This window comes from Lutra lutra, chromosome 8, assembly GCF_902655055.1.
Source record: "Lutra lutra chromosome 8, mLutLut1.2, whole genome shotgun sequence".
Classification (NCBI taxonomy): Eukaryota; Metazoa; Chordata; class Mammalia; order Carnivora; family Mustelidae; genus Lutra; species Lutra lutra.
In genome coordinates, this window is record NC_062285.1 from 105,210,879 (window position 1) to 105,226,503 (window position 15,625).

The 15,625-nt window shown below is 38.0% G+C and overlaps 1 protein-coding gene and 1 long non-coding RNA gene across 3 annotated transcripts in view; one reads left to right on the plus strand and one right to left on the minus strand.

The window, feature by feature from the left end:
• SYT1 (synaptotagmin 1) overlaps nucleotides 1-15,625 on the plus strand; it is a 550,018-nt gene that overhangs the window by 406,408 nt on the left and 127,985 nt on the right. For both annotated transcript variants that reach the window (XM_047742887.1, XM_047742886.1), the window contains exon 7: nucleotides 1,816-1,983. In XM_047742887.1, the coding sequence (XP_047598843.1) occupies nucleotides 1,816-1,983 (168 nt within the window). The remainder of the gene's footprint in view (nucleotides 1-1,815; nucleotides 1,984-15,625) is intronic.
• LOC125107613 (uncharacterized) overlaps nucleotides 1-15,625 on the minus strand; it is a 357,800-nt gene that overhangs the window by 262,155 nt on the left and 80,020 nt on the right. The gene's annotated exons all lie outside the window — the stretch shown is intronic.

Sequence of the window (15,625 nt, forward strand, 5' to 3'; positions counted from 1 at the left end):
AACTGAGTTCAAGGGGTGCCTGGGTGGCTCAGTGGGTTAAAGCCTCTGCCTTCGGCTCAGGTCGTGATCCCAGGGTTCTGGGATCGAGCCCTGCATCAGGCTCTCTGCTCAGCAGGGAACCTGCTTACCCCCTCTCTCTTTCTGCCTGCCTCTCTGCCTACTTGTGATCTCTGTCTGTCAAATAAATAAATAAAATCTTTAAAAATAAATTGAGTTCAAATCTGCTTGACATGAACTTGACATCCCCAACCTAAATGCTACTTCTTTTCCTCCAAACTCCCAGCTAAAGGAACTAATCATTCAAGAAACAAATACAGAAGGCCTACTATGTCAGCCCTGTGCTAAATGCCTCACATGTTTTCCTTCACTCAGCCTCAAACAACCCTATGAAGTGGACCCTATTATCATCACTATTTGGTAAATGAAAAGTGTGAAGTTGGTTAACTTGCCCCAGGCCCTTCAGCTGGAAAGTGGGAAAACCCAGGCCCTGGCCTACCTAACCCCAAGTCCAGGTTTTTTCAACTAATGTTATTTCAAAAGAATCACACACACAAAAAAAAACTAATAAAATTTTTTTTAAAATCCAGAGTGATTTTGGAAATAAGATGAAATTTCTGGAGGTTATCCCTATTCTAAAATTCATCTCTTCCTTTGAAATTCAGCTATTGGGAAGGGTTTTTTTTTTTTTCCTCCCAAAATGAAAAATGTATTGTTCCTCTTTTTTAATCAAAGTATTTTAATCAGATTCCAAATAGATGACAAATGACAAAAAAACCTCCTGAAAAACTGTAAATTCTTAAACATATACAGTCAAATATGCTTCCTTCCCCTTCCCTTAATATACAGAATTCGTAGAGAAATGTTTGATGGAGCAAAGACAATCATTTACACTGATAAATAAAAATTGATCAAAACTTCAATACAAGTCTAAACAATTTCTTAATTAGGCATTTCTACCCAGTTACTGAAGTGTAGCTTACTTAGATGGCACTACTCTCCCTGAATATTAAAAATGTCACTAATAAAATCCCAACCCATAGCATCTGTCCCAGATTCATCTGAGCAGCTGGAGAATTCATCAGTTCTTGGCCTTTTGCCACAACTCATCCTAAAAAGTGTCATACCTAAGAATGAACTTCAAGATCTATATGATAATGCATCTCTGATATTCAAAACATCCATTTTCTAGTCAGTTCCTGTCAATCAGTAAATTATTTTAGGGAGTAGGTAAGGCAACTTGTGAATTTCATTTCAATCCCTTCTGACTTCTAGCAGATCTTTTCATAAATCACTGCTCCATTCAGTTGTTCCATCCAAATGGCTTGAAAGAGTTAACAGATTTTTTGAAACAAGTGTTCTACCTCAAATAACTATACCCTGACAAGATAACTGATAACAATAACAAAATGTTCTACAAGTAAAACTTACACAGTCAAGTGCAATTAGCCTGGTTTATTCTTCTATCAAACAAATTCCCACCAGATCATTCTAATCATTCAAAAGATGAATATTTAAGTGCCTACTGTGTGCCAACACTATTAAACCTTAAGGTGATTATAGCATGACTAATAGTAAGACTCATTATCAATAATACAATAGCTTCTAGAACTTTAGGATAAAGTGATGACTATGGTTGAGTCCCCATTGTCTCCCAATTTAGCTGCAAGTAGTTATTCAAACAAATTCATTTTTTAAAAAGTACAATTATCCCACTTTTGTTTATCCAATTAAGTATCAAAATTAAACACTATGAACAAGTCACACATTTTCAGCATTTTTGTGACCAGATTCTTATCCTCCTCCCTTTTTATTTAGGTACCCTACTCAGAATTGGGTGGCAAGACCCTGGTGATGGCCGTGTATGACTTTGACCGTTTCTCTAAGCATGACATCATTGGGGAATTTAAAGTCCCCATGAACACAGTGGATTTCGGTCACGTAACTGAGGAATGGCGCGATCTGCAGAGTGCCGAGAAGGAAGAGGTAAGGAAAACATTAGCATTTCTAATACCACAAGCTGTACTCGCCAGTTGCTCCCCACATAATAACCTATTGAAAGAATGTCTCTGCACACGATGATGTGGGCCTCCAGCTGCTGACAGCTGGCAAAATAGGGTTCAGGGATTGATAGCATAACCTCATTAAAAAGCACACAGGTCTTCTGGGTCTTATTTGAAAGAAAAGAGAAAGATTTGCGCGCTGTGTCTATAGATAATTCCCTGGACACACACACACGCCCACTATCTGCTTCCAGAAAGCTTCCAAAATGCCAGACACGCACACATCTACTTCTTTAAAAGGACAGTGAAAAATCATCTTATTCTTTGTATTTTTCCACAATCATTTTGTGTTTTCTACATAGGTTATGTAGCTATTAAACAGAAATCAAATAGCACTTTCCCCTCGATTATGACTGCGTATCACAGACCGTTCATTGTTTCTCTACAGATATCGGAGTATGATGGGTGGAACATCAAATATAATTCACAAAGGCTGATATTAAATCCATTTTTTAAATGACTCACATTTTTAGAGTACTCTTCACATTGTTTTTTCCCCAGTTTTAACAGTTCAGCCCAGAATTTTTCTGTGATTTAAAAAGGGAAGTTCAATATCCTTAGTGCATTTAAACTACATAATAATCAATTCTATTTGATTATGCTATGCCTGCCTAGCGTTTTTCTGTGCAAATGTTTCAACAGGCCAATATCAGAAAGGCAAACAACTCTAACTTCTCTGAATTCCTAAAGCAACTCCTTTTCCAGCCATTTCTGGGGTCCTGACCATCCCTTGGGTGATTATAAGCCCAAGGGATTGTCAACAGCCTCCTTCAGGATTTCTAGGATTGTGTCAAGTGTGATCCCTTTGGGGCCACCAGGGAGATGAAATAGAGGCCCAAGCCCTCAGAGAAATTCAGCCAAGCCCATTACCTGGGAGCCCTCTCAATCTGAGATTTTCTATGACCTATGTAACTCAGTGAGGTTTTAGAACAGGTTTGTTGATTGCTGTACTGCAATCGAATCTTATTAGTGCTCTAAAATTATTATGTGGTTGTAAAAAAAGGAATAAAAGGTATTTGAGCTGAGCTCTGCTTTCCTTTTGGAAAGAAAAATATATAACTTAACCAAGTATGTTAGTCAGAATTAGATTCGTGGATACTGAGATCAATTTAGCCCCACTGTGGATATTATTCAAAAACCACATAAGGATAATATTGAGTTTTTAAATTTTGTTATTTTTATAAGTAGTTCTTCTCTTTGAGTGCACTAGTATCAATATTAAGTCCAACATGTTTGAAAAAAATCACTTGATCATAATGTTTCTAATTATTGAGCAAAGTAATGAGCTGTTTCATTGAATTTTTAAATTTTGTTGAAATGTTTTACTTTATAAATTCCTTGCAGTTGGGGTGCACAGTGGGACTAAAACAAATACTTATTAATGGAAAGGTTTTTTATTAGCTGAATGGTTAGTGGTTAGCCTGTTGGGTATCAGAATATGACCCAGTCATCCTTCACTATAGTTACCTGTCCAGAGTTCATACTGCTCACCTTCACCTGATAACTATCAAGTGGTATGATATTCCAAGATCATACTTACCTGGGTTTCTGAAAAGTTGGCAAATATTTTTGCCTGAGTTAAGAAAATGTTTAAGAAAAAAAAATAAAGAAAATGTAAGCCATCTAGTTCTCCTCTTTCGAAAATTCTTTGAATATGAACAGAGTTTTAGACTTGGCAATAGGCCGACAGGCTTGGCTCTAGACTCTAACAGAGTAGATAGACTGACCAAAAAGAATCACATTTTTCTCTTCACCCCCTTACTTGCTCTCTTCTTTCTCTCTCTTCTATTTCCTTCTTTCTTCTTCCATGTCTTCTCTCCCTATCTATGACTTTTGTAGCCCAACTCATTCAAAAATATTATGTGGATATTTACTATATAGCACTACATTTCTAGAACTGTGTAAGTACTAAACAAAGTGAAATGGGTAGCCCCTGCTCCGGCTTTCATGGTATATAGTGTGGTCTCCTTTTCCTTCCTCATGCCAATCTTTGTGTTACTCATTGTCAGTGACCCTGGTTTTAGGAAAAAGTCCTGTCTGAAAATCAAACACTCCTGGGTTTCAATTCTGACAAGTCCATTTACCAGATCAGAGAACTTGGACACACTACTTAAGCTCTCTAAAATTCAGTCTGTTGATCTAGAAAGTGTTTTACCATTATCTACCCCTTGTCTTACAGATTAAGTAGGATAGAGTATTAAGTGCCCAGCAGAGAGCCTGGGATGTGGTAAGTGAGCAATGAGCAAGAGATCTCCCATTCTTTCTTCTTGGCCAATCTTTTCTGTGTTCTTTTACTTTGTTTTTACCTCCCTATTCAATCTGGCCTTTTCCCTCTATCCAAATCTACTTCTCTCTTCTTTTTCTCACCACCATTCTACTTACTGAATGTCTCTGCAAGTTTTTAATGGGAAATAATTATACAACTGCATTTTGAAACTCTTGAGCCTTTCCTCTTTGATATCTACTTGGGAATAGGAATTTTTAGTTTGAAGTTGAGTGACTATATCCTTTGATCATGATATAGGAAGCCTCATAAAACAGATGTCTAGCTTATAAAATATCTCTAGATGACTACAACCAGGTGTAAACTTTCTCATAATAAATGAAGTAAGCTTCCAATCACATTTTTGTACCTGAATAATTACTTATTCTCACTGATATATGCTCTAATTATTTCGTGCTACTGTCCATTAACTGCAGAAAATTACAGTTGTATGACTAAATTGTAGTCCAGATTTACTTTGGTTCTCACAATTTTAAAGACACTGTTTTTCCATTTTACATGAACAATTCTGTTCATGATTTTCATTTTCCTTTTATCTAACAGTGTTAAGTGTTGTTTTTAATATAAAAAGTGAAAGGTATTTACGAAAAGTTGGGGGAAAGGGAATTCAAGAAACAGCTTTGGAATCTAGAAACCGAGCCACTCATCACAGTAGTCTGGTTCAGGTTGGCACTTGGATTTAACAAGTTAAATCCAACCCGCTGAGATCCAACCCTGTGATTTTGGCTTTATTGCCAGAAAGTTAAAAATCATAAAAGTCATAAGATAGTGAAGCAATTATGTAAGTTAAAAATTTGTTATTTTAGTGATCAGCTAAATGTGCAAGCAGTTTAGGGGAGAAAAAGGGGAAATAGCCTTATCTGGAAGTTACCAAGCACATGTTGAAACTGTAAAGGTGTGTGAAAGAGATAAGCTATGCCAGGAAGAGCCCTAACAAGCACAGGGCTCCCACTGTTAGATTCTAGCCGCTAGGGAAAACATCTCTGGTCAGGTTTCCATTCTGACTTGGTAAGTTTCTCTGGCACAGTCAAAGCCTCCTTACTGGTTTAAGTTCACTCAAGTTGTCTCCCCTTCCACCTTCTAACAGATGAAGATGGAATTTGACTTTACAGACCACTAGACCTTTTTCTTACTTTTGTTTCTTTAAAACAGAAATGTACATCCTCTGAGTGGAGAGACAATAACATAAAGCTTTTCTTTTTTCCCTTTTTTTAGTATAGGGCCTCAAAAATCATCCTTTTACAAAAGGCTTTTGTAATCACCCATTTGCAAAATGTTTCTACTATTATAACCTCAGGCTACATTTTTGAGATTTTCTTTTTAATCATTCAAAAAGTATTGATGCCGCCCACAGGTCAAACCTGAACGCAGCCCTCATACTTTTACAATAGTCCATTAAATTGATACAACTGCTTAATTACTTCAAATGTTATAATCAATGGCTATAATACCATTTTTCTTTTCTTCTTAAATTTTATTTATGATTTTAGAAATTGTCTCAGTTCTACACCCCAGCATCAGGTATCTTTAAAGCGCTTAGTTCCTTTTTTTTTTTTTTTTTTTTTTTGCATTTTATCCCTAATTTTTATGTATTTTTAGTATTTTGTCCCTAATTTATATATTTTAATCTCCACTACTACCTCTTATCTCTAAAAACAACATAAGAAATAGATACTGCCAGAAAACAACTGAGCCTTTTTTCTTTTTACTTTCAAACAAGTAATTTTTTTCCTCCATTAGAGAATAAGTCTATCACCTCTGCTTTGTGTAGAATTCGTTAAAGAGTGGTTTTTAAATGAGATTCGGTAATCCAGTGCAAATGGGAAAAAAAATTGATTGCTGAATTAAAGCTAGTTGGAACATAATTTAATTAGTACCCAAGCAGAAGGGTAGAGTAACTACTTTATTGCCTTAATAGAAAATCAATTTTGCAACAAAATTTCACATTTTTAAACCTAATTAGAAAAACATTTACTTCACAGAAAAGCATTTGGAAAATACATATTCAGTCAAATGGCAAAAATTGTTCCAATACCAATGGTCAATTACTTGATATTTCTTTGGAATGAGTTAAAGTCATTATTCCTTATGACATCTCTTATGGCCAAAGATCATAAAAGAACTGATGTTATTTCTAAGTGTACTTAGTAGTCAGATGGTAACTCATACCCTCTGAGAATCTCTGCACAGCAAATCAATGCCGTGAATGGAAATCCTCCCAAAGGTTAATTGGTGGAATTTAAGCATGGATGCCAATAAGAACCTTCCTTGTCATTTATAATCCATCACATTAGAGAAATCCACCAAAGACACCTATTTTGATCCATAACATTACAGAAAATTATATTTATTTGTATTTTTTTACTTGTTCATTGTCTGCCTTTCCTCCCCTCCCCCGCCCAGCCCTAAGACTATAAATTCCATCCCAGCTGTGGCCATACCTATTGTTCCCCGCTATAAGACCCAATTTGATCACAGAGGCAAGCACACAGTAGGTGCGCAAAAATATATTTGATTGAAGGAATGGGGGAAGGTGTTTATTATACTGTGAGATATTTCAGAACTCCCTTTTTAAAGTCCCTATCAGTAACAGTAATTCTATTCTTATTTTATAAATGAAGTCCAGGATCTTCTGAAAGCCCATCAACAAAATACACTAGCATTAAACAATGAAAATGGTTTACTAGGTTTTTTGGGTATTTTGGTCTTTCTTTTTTTCAGATTTTATTTATTTATTTGAGAGAAAGAGAGAGCACACGTGAGCAGGGACACAGAATCTCAAGTGGACATTGTCCAATGTGGGCTCTACCTCATGACCCATGAGATCACGACCTGAGCCAAAACCAAAAGTCAGATGCTCAACTGACTAAGCCACCCACGCACCCCAGTCTGTTTCTTTTAAAAGCAAGGCAGTGTAGATGCTTAGTAAAATCACTGTTGTTACAGCTTTTGTTGATGGTCATTAAGATGATGATTGTTGTTAAGGTTTATTCAGTATGTTGTTCTCTGCAGCATTCTTGTCACCCTGTTTTCATGATGCACAGAAAGCCTTGTGGTTTAGCTTAGTTTAACTTTATCTGAAAAGTTAAGACTTAGTGAAAGCTATGATGTCAGACTCTGCTTGCAACATGGAAATTTACCCAGGAAGAAGTGGAGAAGAATCAACTCCAAGGAGACTTCAAAGAATACGAACAAATATCTAAGTTTATCATAGAGTATTAATTGCTACTCAGATTTATAATACAATAGATATGATATAGTGGTATTCAGTTGTCTTATAATAAGACCATGATATAACTTAGTGCATTTAGTATATATATGTTCATTTTATAGGACTTGGAATATAATAATTCCATTTCAACTATTACAGAAGTAGAGTTGCCTTTGATTTTTTAGCATGTTTTTGGCCATAGCTGTAGTTTACTTGATTTTGAGTCTTCAGTTAGAATTTCAATCTCCAATTATAACTGTATTGCTATGCATAACAAGCATTGTCTGCTCCATGATGTGGTTTCTAAGAACATCATAGGAAAAAGAAAATAACTTGAAATATCCCTCTAGTGTGTAGTAGCACTTGATTGCCTTTCTAGTTAAGAAGACTTTTCATGCACAAATGGACGAGACCAATCCTCACTTCACTGAGTTTCTAAATGAAAACTTAATATCGTTTTATTTTTCATTGTGAATTCTCTAGAAAAGTAATCTAAATTTAGACTTTAAAGAATTAAATTGGGGGAGAGCGATTCTGGGTATTTTCAAAATAACCTCTGATGATCTTGCATTGTCATACTTTAACCTGCTGCACTGCCCTCCCCTTCACAACTCTCACCACCCAGAGGCCTGTATTCCCAGCTCTGCTCTCATTTCCAAAACTCACCTTTATTAAAACTTACTTTAACTTCTCCACCTAAGCTATAAACACAAATAATAAAAGCTACCTTTCACTGAGAGTCTACTATATGCCAACAAAAAGAGTTCTCATTATACTCTTCAAAACTGGCATTATTGTATCTATTTACAAAATGAAGGGATAAGACCTGAAGCCCAGGAAAGTCTGAGTAATTTGTCCAAGTTCATACAACTGATGGCAGAGCTAAAATTCAAACACAGGTCTAAAGCCCACACTTTTTCTATTTAACCATACCATCTTCATTAGGCAGTCTTTTCCAGTTTTTTCAGCCCCCAAAATATAGCTGTAAACTCAATTTAAATACAATAACGAAAAACCAACTGATGGGAACTAGTTTTTCTCAGCTTTGACTTATTTTTTTCAGAATCTTAACATTTGATCAGTCTGTTTTGACAACTTACACATTGTTAAAACTTACATATATATACATATATTTCCCCCTCCAATATTATAATATATTGCAAATGTATGTAACATAGCAAAAAAAAAAAAAAAAAAAAACAGCTCTGGCATTTTGTTTCTTCTTAATATTTCAAATACTCAGCATGAACTCCTGCCCAAGATACAAAGCCTGCAAATGCCAAAGTACTCATTAATACAAACATGTTATTATTTACTCATGAGTGCTGATGAACTTAATGAAGGCAGAGGGATTTCTCTTTGCATTTAAAAAAAATAAATAGAATATAAATTCCCATCCATTCATTTAAAATGCGGTATCTATGCAATTAGTATAAAAATATATTATAAAGTATATGAAGTATATAAAACAAAAAATTAACACTCGCATATGGGAAGTGGCAATAATAGTAACAAAACTTTATAAGGTAAAATAATAAAAGCTTCAGGAAGAGCAGAGTAAGAAGTATAATTCAAATGTACCATATGTTTTAAGCAACAAGAAAAAACATGGACAGGGAGGCGCCCCTGAAGACTGGAAAAAAGTGAACCAGTCGTTAAAACAGAGAATTGGAATAAGCAGAAAGAAATGGAGAATGCCCCCCAGAAGTGAAAAAAGGTCAGCAAGAGCAAATTTTCAGAGCTGAGACTGCCAACACCAGGCCCAGCAAACAGTGGAGTGCGAGCTTGAACAGATACCCTGCAACTGGATAAACGAGACTGAACAAAGCAGTGTGCTGACAGCGTGTTTCTTAAACGTCAGACGGACAAATCTAGACTCAGGTCATTAAGTGAACCTTGTTCTTCCCAAGGACAAGACTTGGACTAGGAGAGCCAGACCCACATCTGTGCCAAACACTCTACTAACTGCTTTTCTCACATTATTTCATGTAATTCTTGGGGCAGTCCTGTGGGGTAACTCTTCTTCTCCCTGTTCCACATATTAGAAAATATAATTCGGGTGCCTGGGTGGCTCAGAGGATTAAGCCTCTGCCTTCAGCTCGGGTCGTGGTCTCAGGGTCCCGGGATTGAGTCCCGCATCGGGCTCTCTGCTCAGCAGGGAGCCTGCTTCCCCCACCCCCGCCTGCCTTTCTGCCTACTTGTGATCATCTCTCTCTCTGTGTCAAATAAATAAAATCTTTAAAAAAAAAAAAAAAATATATATATATATATATATATATAATTTGCCCAGTGCCACCCAGAAAACAAACAACAGAGCACAGATTTAAACCCAGGTCTGCCTGAATCACAAGCCCATTTTCTCTCTACTCTGCCATATAGCCACTCAGCTGACAAAAGCTCAGGGAGTACATGGATGCGGTCTCATGCACCTTATCTCCAGAGCCTATCACTGCACCTGGAACATCCACAGTGTTTAAATATTTCCAAGTGAACTGAACAAATTAGAATGAGATGAGAATTTTATCAAACATACATCCTGAGTTATACCACCTTCAGGGAAGTCATCTTTGAAAGATGCCCAGTTGTCCCAGGGTACTGCTTATATGGTACCCCAAAATCTTGAATTCTATCTTCTCCCTCTAGGAGTCTCTCTCAGTGTACAGTACATTCTTTTCTCAATAGTGGCTTCTTTTTGTCTTCCCAAGGTACATTTTATTGAAATGGCCGTAAACTCTTTAGTGTCCTGTAGGAATGGATGATCAAATGGAGAAAAGCAATTTTAGTTACTGTGGTAAAATAAGAGGATGGATGTTCTTGTAAGCTTTGTATTCTGACTCTGGCCAAAATGTTGTGAGTATTAGCATCATTGGGTGGTCTCTCACATGGGTCACTATGGGAAAAATTATTAGGAGATACAAGTTCTGACACATATAATATGAAGGAATCCAATTGTTTTAATAGCAACTGATGTAAGGGTTAGGTTTTCTTTTAAGTCAAAGAATATAAGGGTTGTCAGTTGAGTTTTGAGTAAAGCAGAGTGGAGTAGTTTAGAAGCACGGATTTTTGAATACAGATTGGTAGAGCACCAGTGAAGAGTGGGAGTTGAAAGGGGAACAAACAGAAAACAAAAGAATGGGAAAAATAACATAGGTAAGAACAGTCTTGCCTGCATCAGGTTTATTATTGAAATAGTGAAGAGGTGGGGCACCTGGGTGGCTCAGTGGGTTAAAGCCTCTGCCTTCGGCTCAGGTCATGATCCCAGGGTCCTGGGATAGAGCCCCGCATCAGACTCTCTGCTCAGCAGGGAGCTTGCTTCCTCCTTTCTCTCTACCTGCCTCTCTGCCTACTTGTGATTTCTGTCAAATAAATAAATAAATAATCTTAAAAAAAAAAAAAAAGAAATAGTGAAGAGGTTCTTGAGTGGGAAGCAACGTGATCAATACAGGAGAATGTCTTACTCTGTTGTGTCCTCCATCTTCCCCACATTTGGATCTTTTACAATGTAATCCTTCCTGGGGAGTTCATCATATGTTTTACAACTTTTTTTTTTATTATCTTGTTTGTGAATTCTTCAAATTAAATGTTTTTACCTTCTGTCTCACTCCTACCTCACTCTGAGCAGGCCAAATGTTTGTGTTGTGAAATCTGTAATCCATTACAATCTGTTACTCTGCAAGTAGATGAAATGTCAGCAGTTGAGTTGTACTGTGTGTACTACAGAAAAAAGGAGAGCGAGAACTCACTGAGGAACACCAGCTTAAATAACTAAGAGATCAAAGAGAAGGAGCATCCACACCCACACTTGCTTGTTTTAAACAAGGCTAAAAGTTTTTAATGAATTTTATGAACAAGAGTCTCCAAATTGTTTTGAGTTACTTTAATTCACTTATTTTTATTTATTCAGCATGTATGTATTAAGTCCCTTTTATTAGCCAGAGACGATGCCAGTTTTCAGGACTACAACGGTAAAGAAGACAGACCCATTAAGCTTAGACAGTTATACTTTTATAGTGACACGGCACTGTAGGGGGGATTAAAGCTCTGGCCTTGGACTCAGCCTATGTGGACCCAACCATGACTCCACTTACTATCAGTGTTGCTTAACCCTTCCTTAAAATGGGTTATTACCCACCTGTGTGAACTAAGATACACTCTAAATGAGATCATTCACATGAAGTATTTAGAACAATTCTTGGCACCTAATAAACTCTGAGTAAATGTTATTCTTATTGTTGGAAACACAAACCAGTCCCCTTCTTTCCTTGTCAGCAAAAAAACAAACAAACAAAACAAAGCAAAACAAAAAAAATCACCCTGACCACTACACCTGTATCTTTCTTTTTGTGAAGAGACTTGGACAGACCAAGGGTTCAGAGGGTATTGTCAGGCACGGTTTTGATCAAAAGGAGGTGTCTGAGCATAGACCCCATGTCTGATAGACTGTGAAGTATGAAAAGAGGTCCTAAATGACAATGGGGGGGAAGGCAATTTACCTCCTAAGTATATACCCAAGAAAAATGGAGGCACATGTACACACACACACACACACACCACCAAAACAAACAAAAACAAAAAACTGTATGAGAATGTTCACAGCAGTGTTTTTTAATAGCCAAAAATCAGAAGGAGCTCAAACTTCCATCAGCTGGTAAATAATTCAACATGTTATACACATATAACAGAATATTATTCAGCCACACACACAAAGAGCAACGCAGCATTGATACAGGCTACAATACAGAGGAACCAGAAGAGGCAAATCCACAGACAGAAAGCAGACTGACGGGGACCAAAGGCTGGGAGTTGGGGGGTGGGAGGAGAGGAATGAAGAATGACCGCTAATGGGTATGGGTTTCTTTGTGGGGTAATGAAAGTATTCTAAAATTAGGGAGTGGTGATGGCTACACAATTCTGCAGATACCAACATCCATTGAATTAGACAATTTAAGAGGGTGAATTTTATGTTAGGTGAATTTTATCTCAGGAAAGCAGTTTTTTTCAGAAGTGTTTCAAGCACTGAAACCCCAAATAAGGAAGCCTGATGTTTGAGGTTGATCCATAGTCCCATTTGAGATCGTACTCAGGTACGCTGTTGGTTCTTTCCTGATGTGGTTTGAAAAGTTGAGAGAGGTTTCCTCAAAATATTTTGGTTTCCCTTTGAACCACAGCATTTGTCTCTAAGATCATGCTCCTCACCACATGGCTCTTGATATAACATCCTTGGGTTGGAAAGAACGCAGGCCTATGCGCAGGCCACGTGGCTAGCCAGGGAGAACCCAGGATACAGACACCAGTGTTTGATTCCAAAGCCATTGTCTCCTGGTCTATACCCCTCGGGGTAGGAAGTGTTAGTCTTAATTCTCCTGACATATAAACATTGTTTGAAATATGAAGACTAATCCTTTTACAGTCTGTCTGTACACCATAGCTTCTCAGATTCCCCCATTTAGTCACTCTTTTCTGGGCCCTTTCTCACAACATTATGCATTTTTTGAGGTAGAAACTGATACATAATAAACGCCCTCCTATGAAATGTACATTTCAGCATGTCTTCAGTTTTGTCCACCAGTCTAACCACCACTGCAGGAAAGCTGCAGAATGTTTCTTACCCCAGAAAAAGTCCCACGTGCCTCTTTGTCATCAATCCCCAGTGCCTAGAAGTAATCCGTTCTGGTTTTTCTCACCATGGCTTAGTTTGCCTGTTTTGAACTACATATAAATGGAATCCTACTGTTCTGGGTCCAGATTCTTTTGGTCCAGATGTTCCTGGGATCCTTCGTACAGCTGCATGCCACAGTTCTCGCCTTATAACTTAGTGTTCTAGTGCATGAAGAGGCCACAATTTACCCATTTTTGTGTTGATGGACATTGGGGTTGTTTCCAGTTTTGAATTATGGGGAACAGAGCTGCTGTCAAAGTACTTGCCCACCTATCGGTGGACACATGCTTTCATTTCACGCAGCACTGCTAGTTCATACGGAGGGGTATGTATCGTGCTTTCTTAAGCTAAAGTGACCAGCACCCCAGGTAATAGTCCATGTGGAATGTACTGGGATATTTACCATCTAGGATTCAATAGTATCTTCTCACTTTAAGGAGCCTCCTTGATGATGCTCAGCTCACCTTCATCCTTGACCTTGACAGTGTATTATCTATGCTATGCCATGCACTTGGTACCTTATTACATGCAGCCCTGCTCTGCAAGTGTAACTGCTTAGCCACATAACGCTCATACATGGAAAGATGCCTGGTTTGCCTGTTTTGTTGACTATGCAGGTGGGGTATGAGCTCCTTCCGAGGGAAGTATTTCATACTTTTGCACATCATAAGAGTGAACGCCCAAGAAAAAGCATGGAATGGGTCAAGTGAGGATGTAATTCTGTGTCCAAATCCCATCAGCTTTCTTTTTTTTTTTTTTTTCCTAAAGATTTTTTTTTTTTTTTTTTTTTTTTTTTGACGGAGAGAGAGATCACAAGTAGGCAGAGAGGCAGGCAGAGAGAGAGGAAGGGAAGCAGGCTCCCCGCTGAGCAGATAGCCCGATGTGGGGCTCGATCCCAGGACTCCGGGATCATGACCTGAGCTGAAGGCAGAGGCTTTAACCCACTGAGCCACCCAGGCGCCCCTCCCATCAGCTTTCTAAGCCTCATTTCTTTTTATGAAAAATGTACAATAGAGTATGTACTTTTACATTTGAAAACTGTTTTTTCCAATGGTGTGTACTAAATATATAGTTATGCAACCACTAAAACAACCTAATTTTAGGATATTTCCATTGCCCCAAAAGAAACTTTATGCCCATTTGCAGTCATTCCCATTCCTACCCCTCATCCAGAGGCCACTATTAATCTATTCCCTGTCCCTATGGATTTGCCTTTTCTAGACTTTCCCTATCAGTGTAATCCTATAATATGTGGCCTTAAAGTCTGATGTTGGGACGCCTGGGTGGCTTAGTCAGATAAGCATCTAATTTTGGCTCAGGTCATGATCTCAGGGTTGTGGGATCAAGCCCCACCTGAGGCTATGTGCTGGGCGTGGAGTCGGCTTAAGATTCTCTCTTTCCCTCCCCCTCTATTCCTCCCCGCCCCAAACCCCCTGCCCACCTTGCCTTGTGCTCTTTCTCTTGCTCTCAAAAAAAAAAAAGAAAGAAAGAAAGAAAAGGAAAGAAAAAGAAAAGTTTAATGCCAAATAAATTCCTAAAGTAAATGGATACATTGAGTAATGAATCACTTTGTTTGATGGGGCAAAATCTATCCTTTGCAGTTCTGTTTAACAATTACAGGACTTTTTTTCCCTCTTTACTGTGGGGCCAGTGACAGTCTCAGTATCTCTGGGCCATTCCTGTCCCCCACTTTCCAGATTTCAAGTGCCTTCAGGCAAAGTGGAATGGCACCTAAGTTTTTGGAAAAGCTGATGGAAGAATTCTCCGTGGGTCTACTTCAAACAGAACAATCCTGGCACTTGCTGTCTCCTGCTCCCTTATCTCCTCTCTCCCCTGTTCTTTATCTCTTCACAAGAGGAACTCCAGGGACAAAGAAACTATTTAGTTTACTTTTTTGTTCCACTTTTAATGTCCCTCAAGTCATTAATAATGTGCGATTATTTTCTCCCTGAGATGGCCAGGAATGTACATCAGAGTGCTCACTGAAGTGTCCTTCTGTTGGGCTCTAGGAGCAGGCAAATTCTGGCGTGGAAAACAGGAGAGCCTGGGCCACCAGGTGAACCCAAAGCCCAGCAAATCCAGCCTTGAGCAAACCATCTGCATATGCATTTTAAAATGCTTAGAGGACGGTGTTCTTAGAAGTGATGCCTTTCATCCTAGAATGAGCTCTTGCTTTCAACATCCTTTCTGAAAGTAACTTCAAAAATCAGTATATATTTTTTTTTCATGTGGAACATAGTTTATGCTCAAGGACAATTTTCTGGACTTCAGGGAACACCAGAGCATAGGGATGAACATTTCAGAGTAAAGCACAAGGCCCCACAGACAATGCTTTTTTTTTTTTTTTTAATACTTAGAGAATGAGAAGACTTGGCTATAAGTTTCAAACACTTTGGCATGTGGTGAGAGGT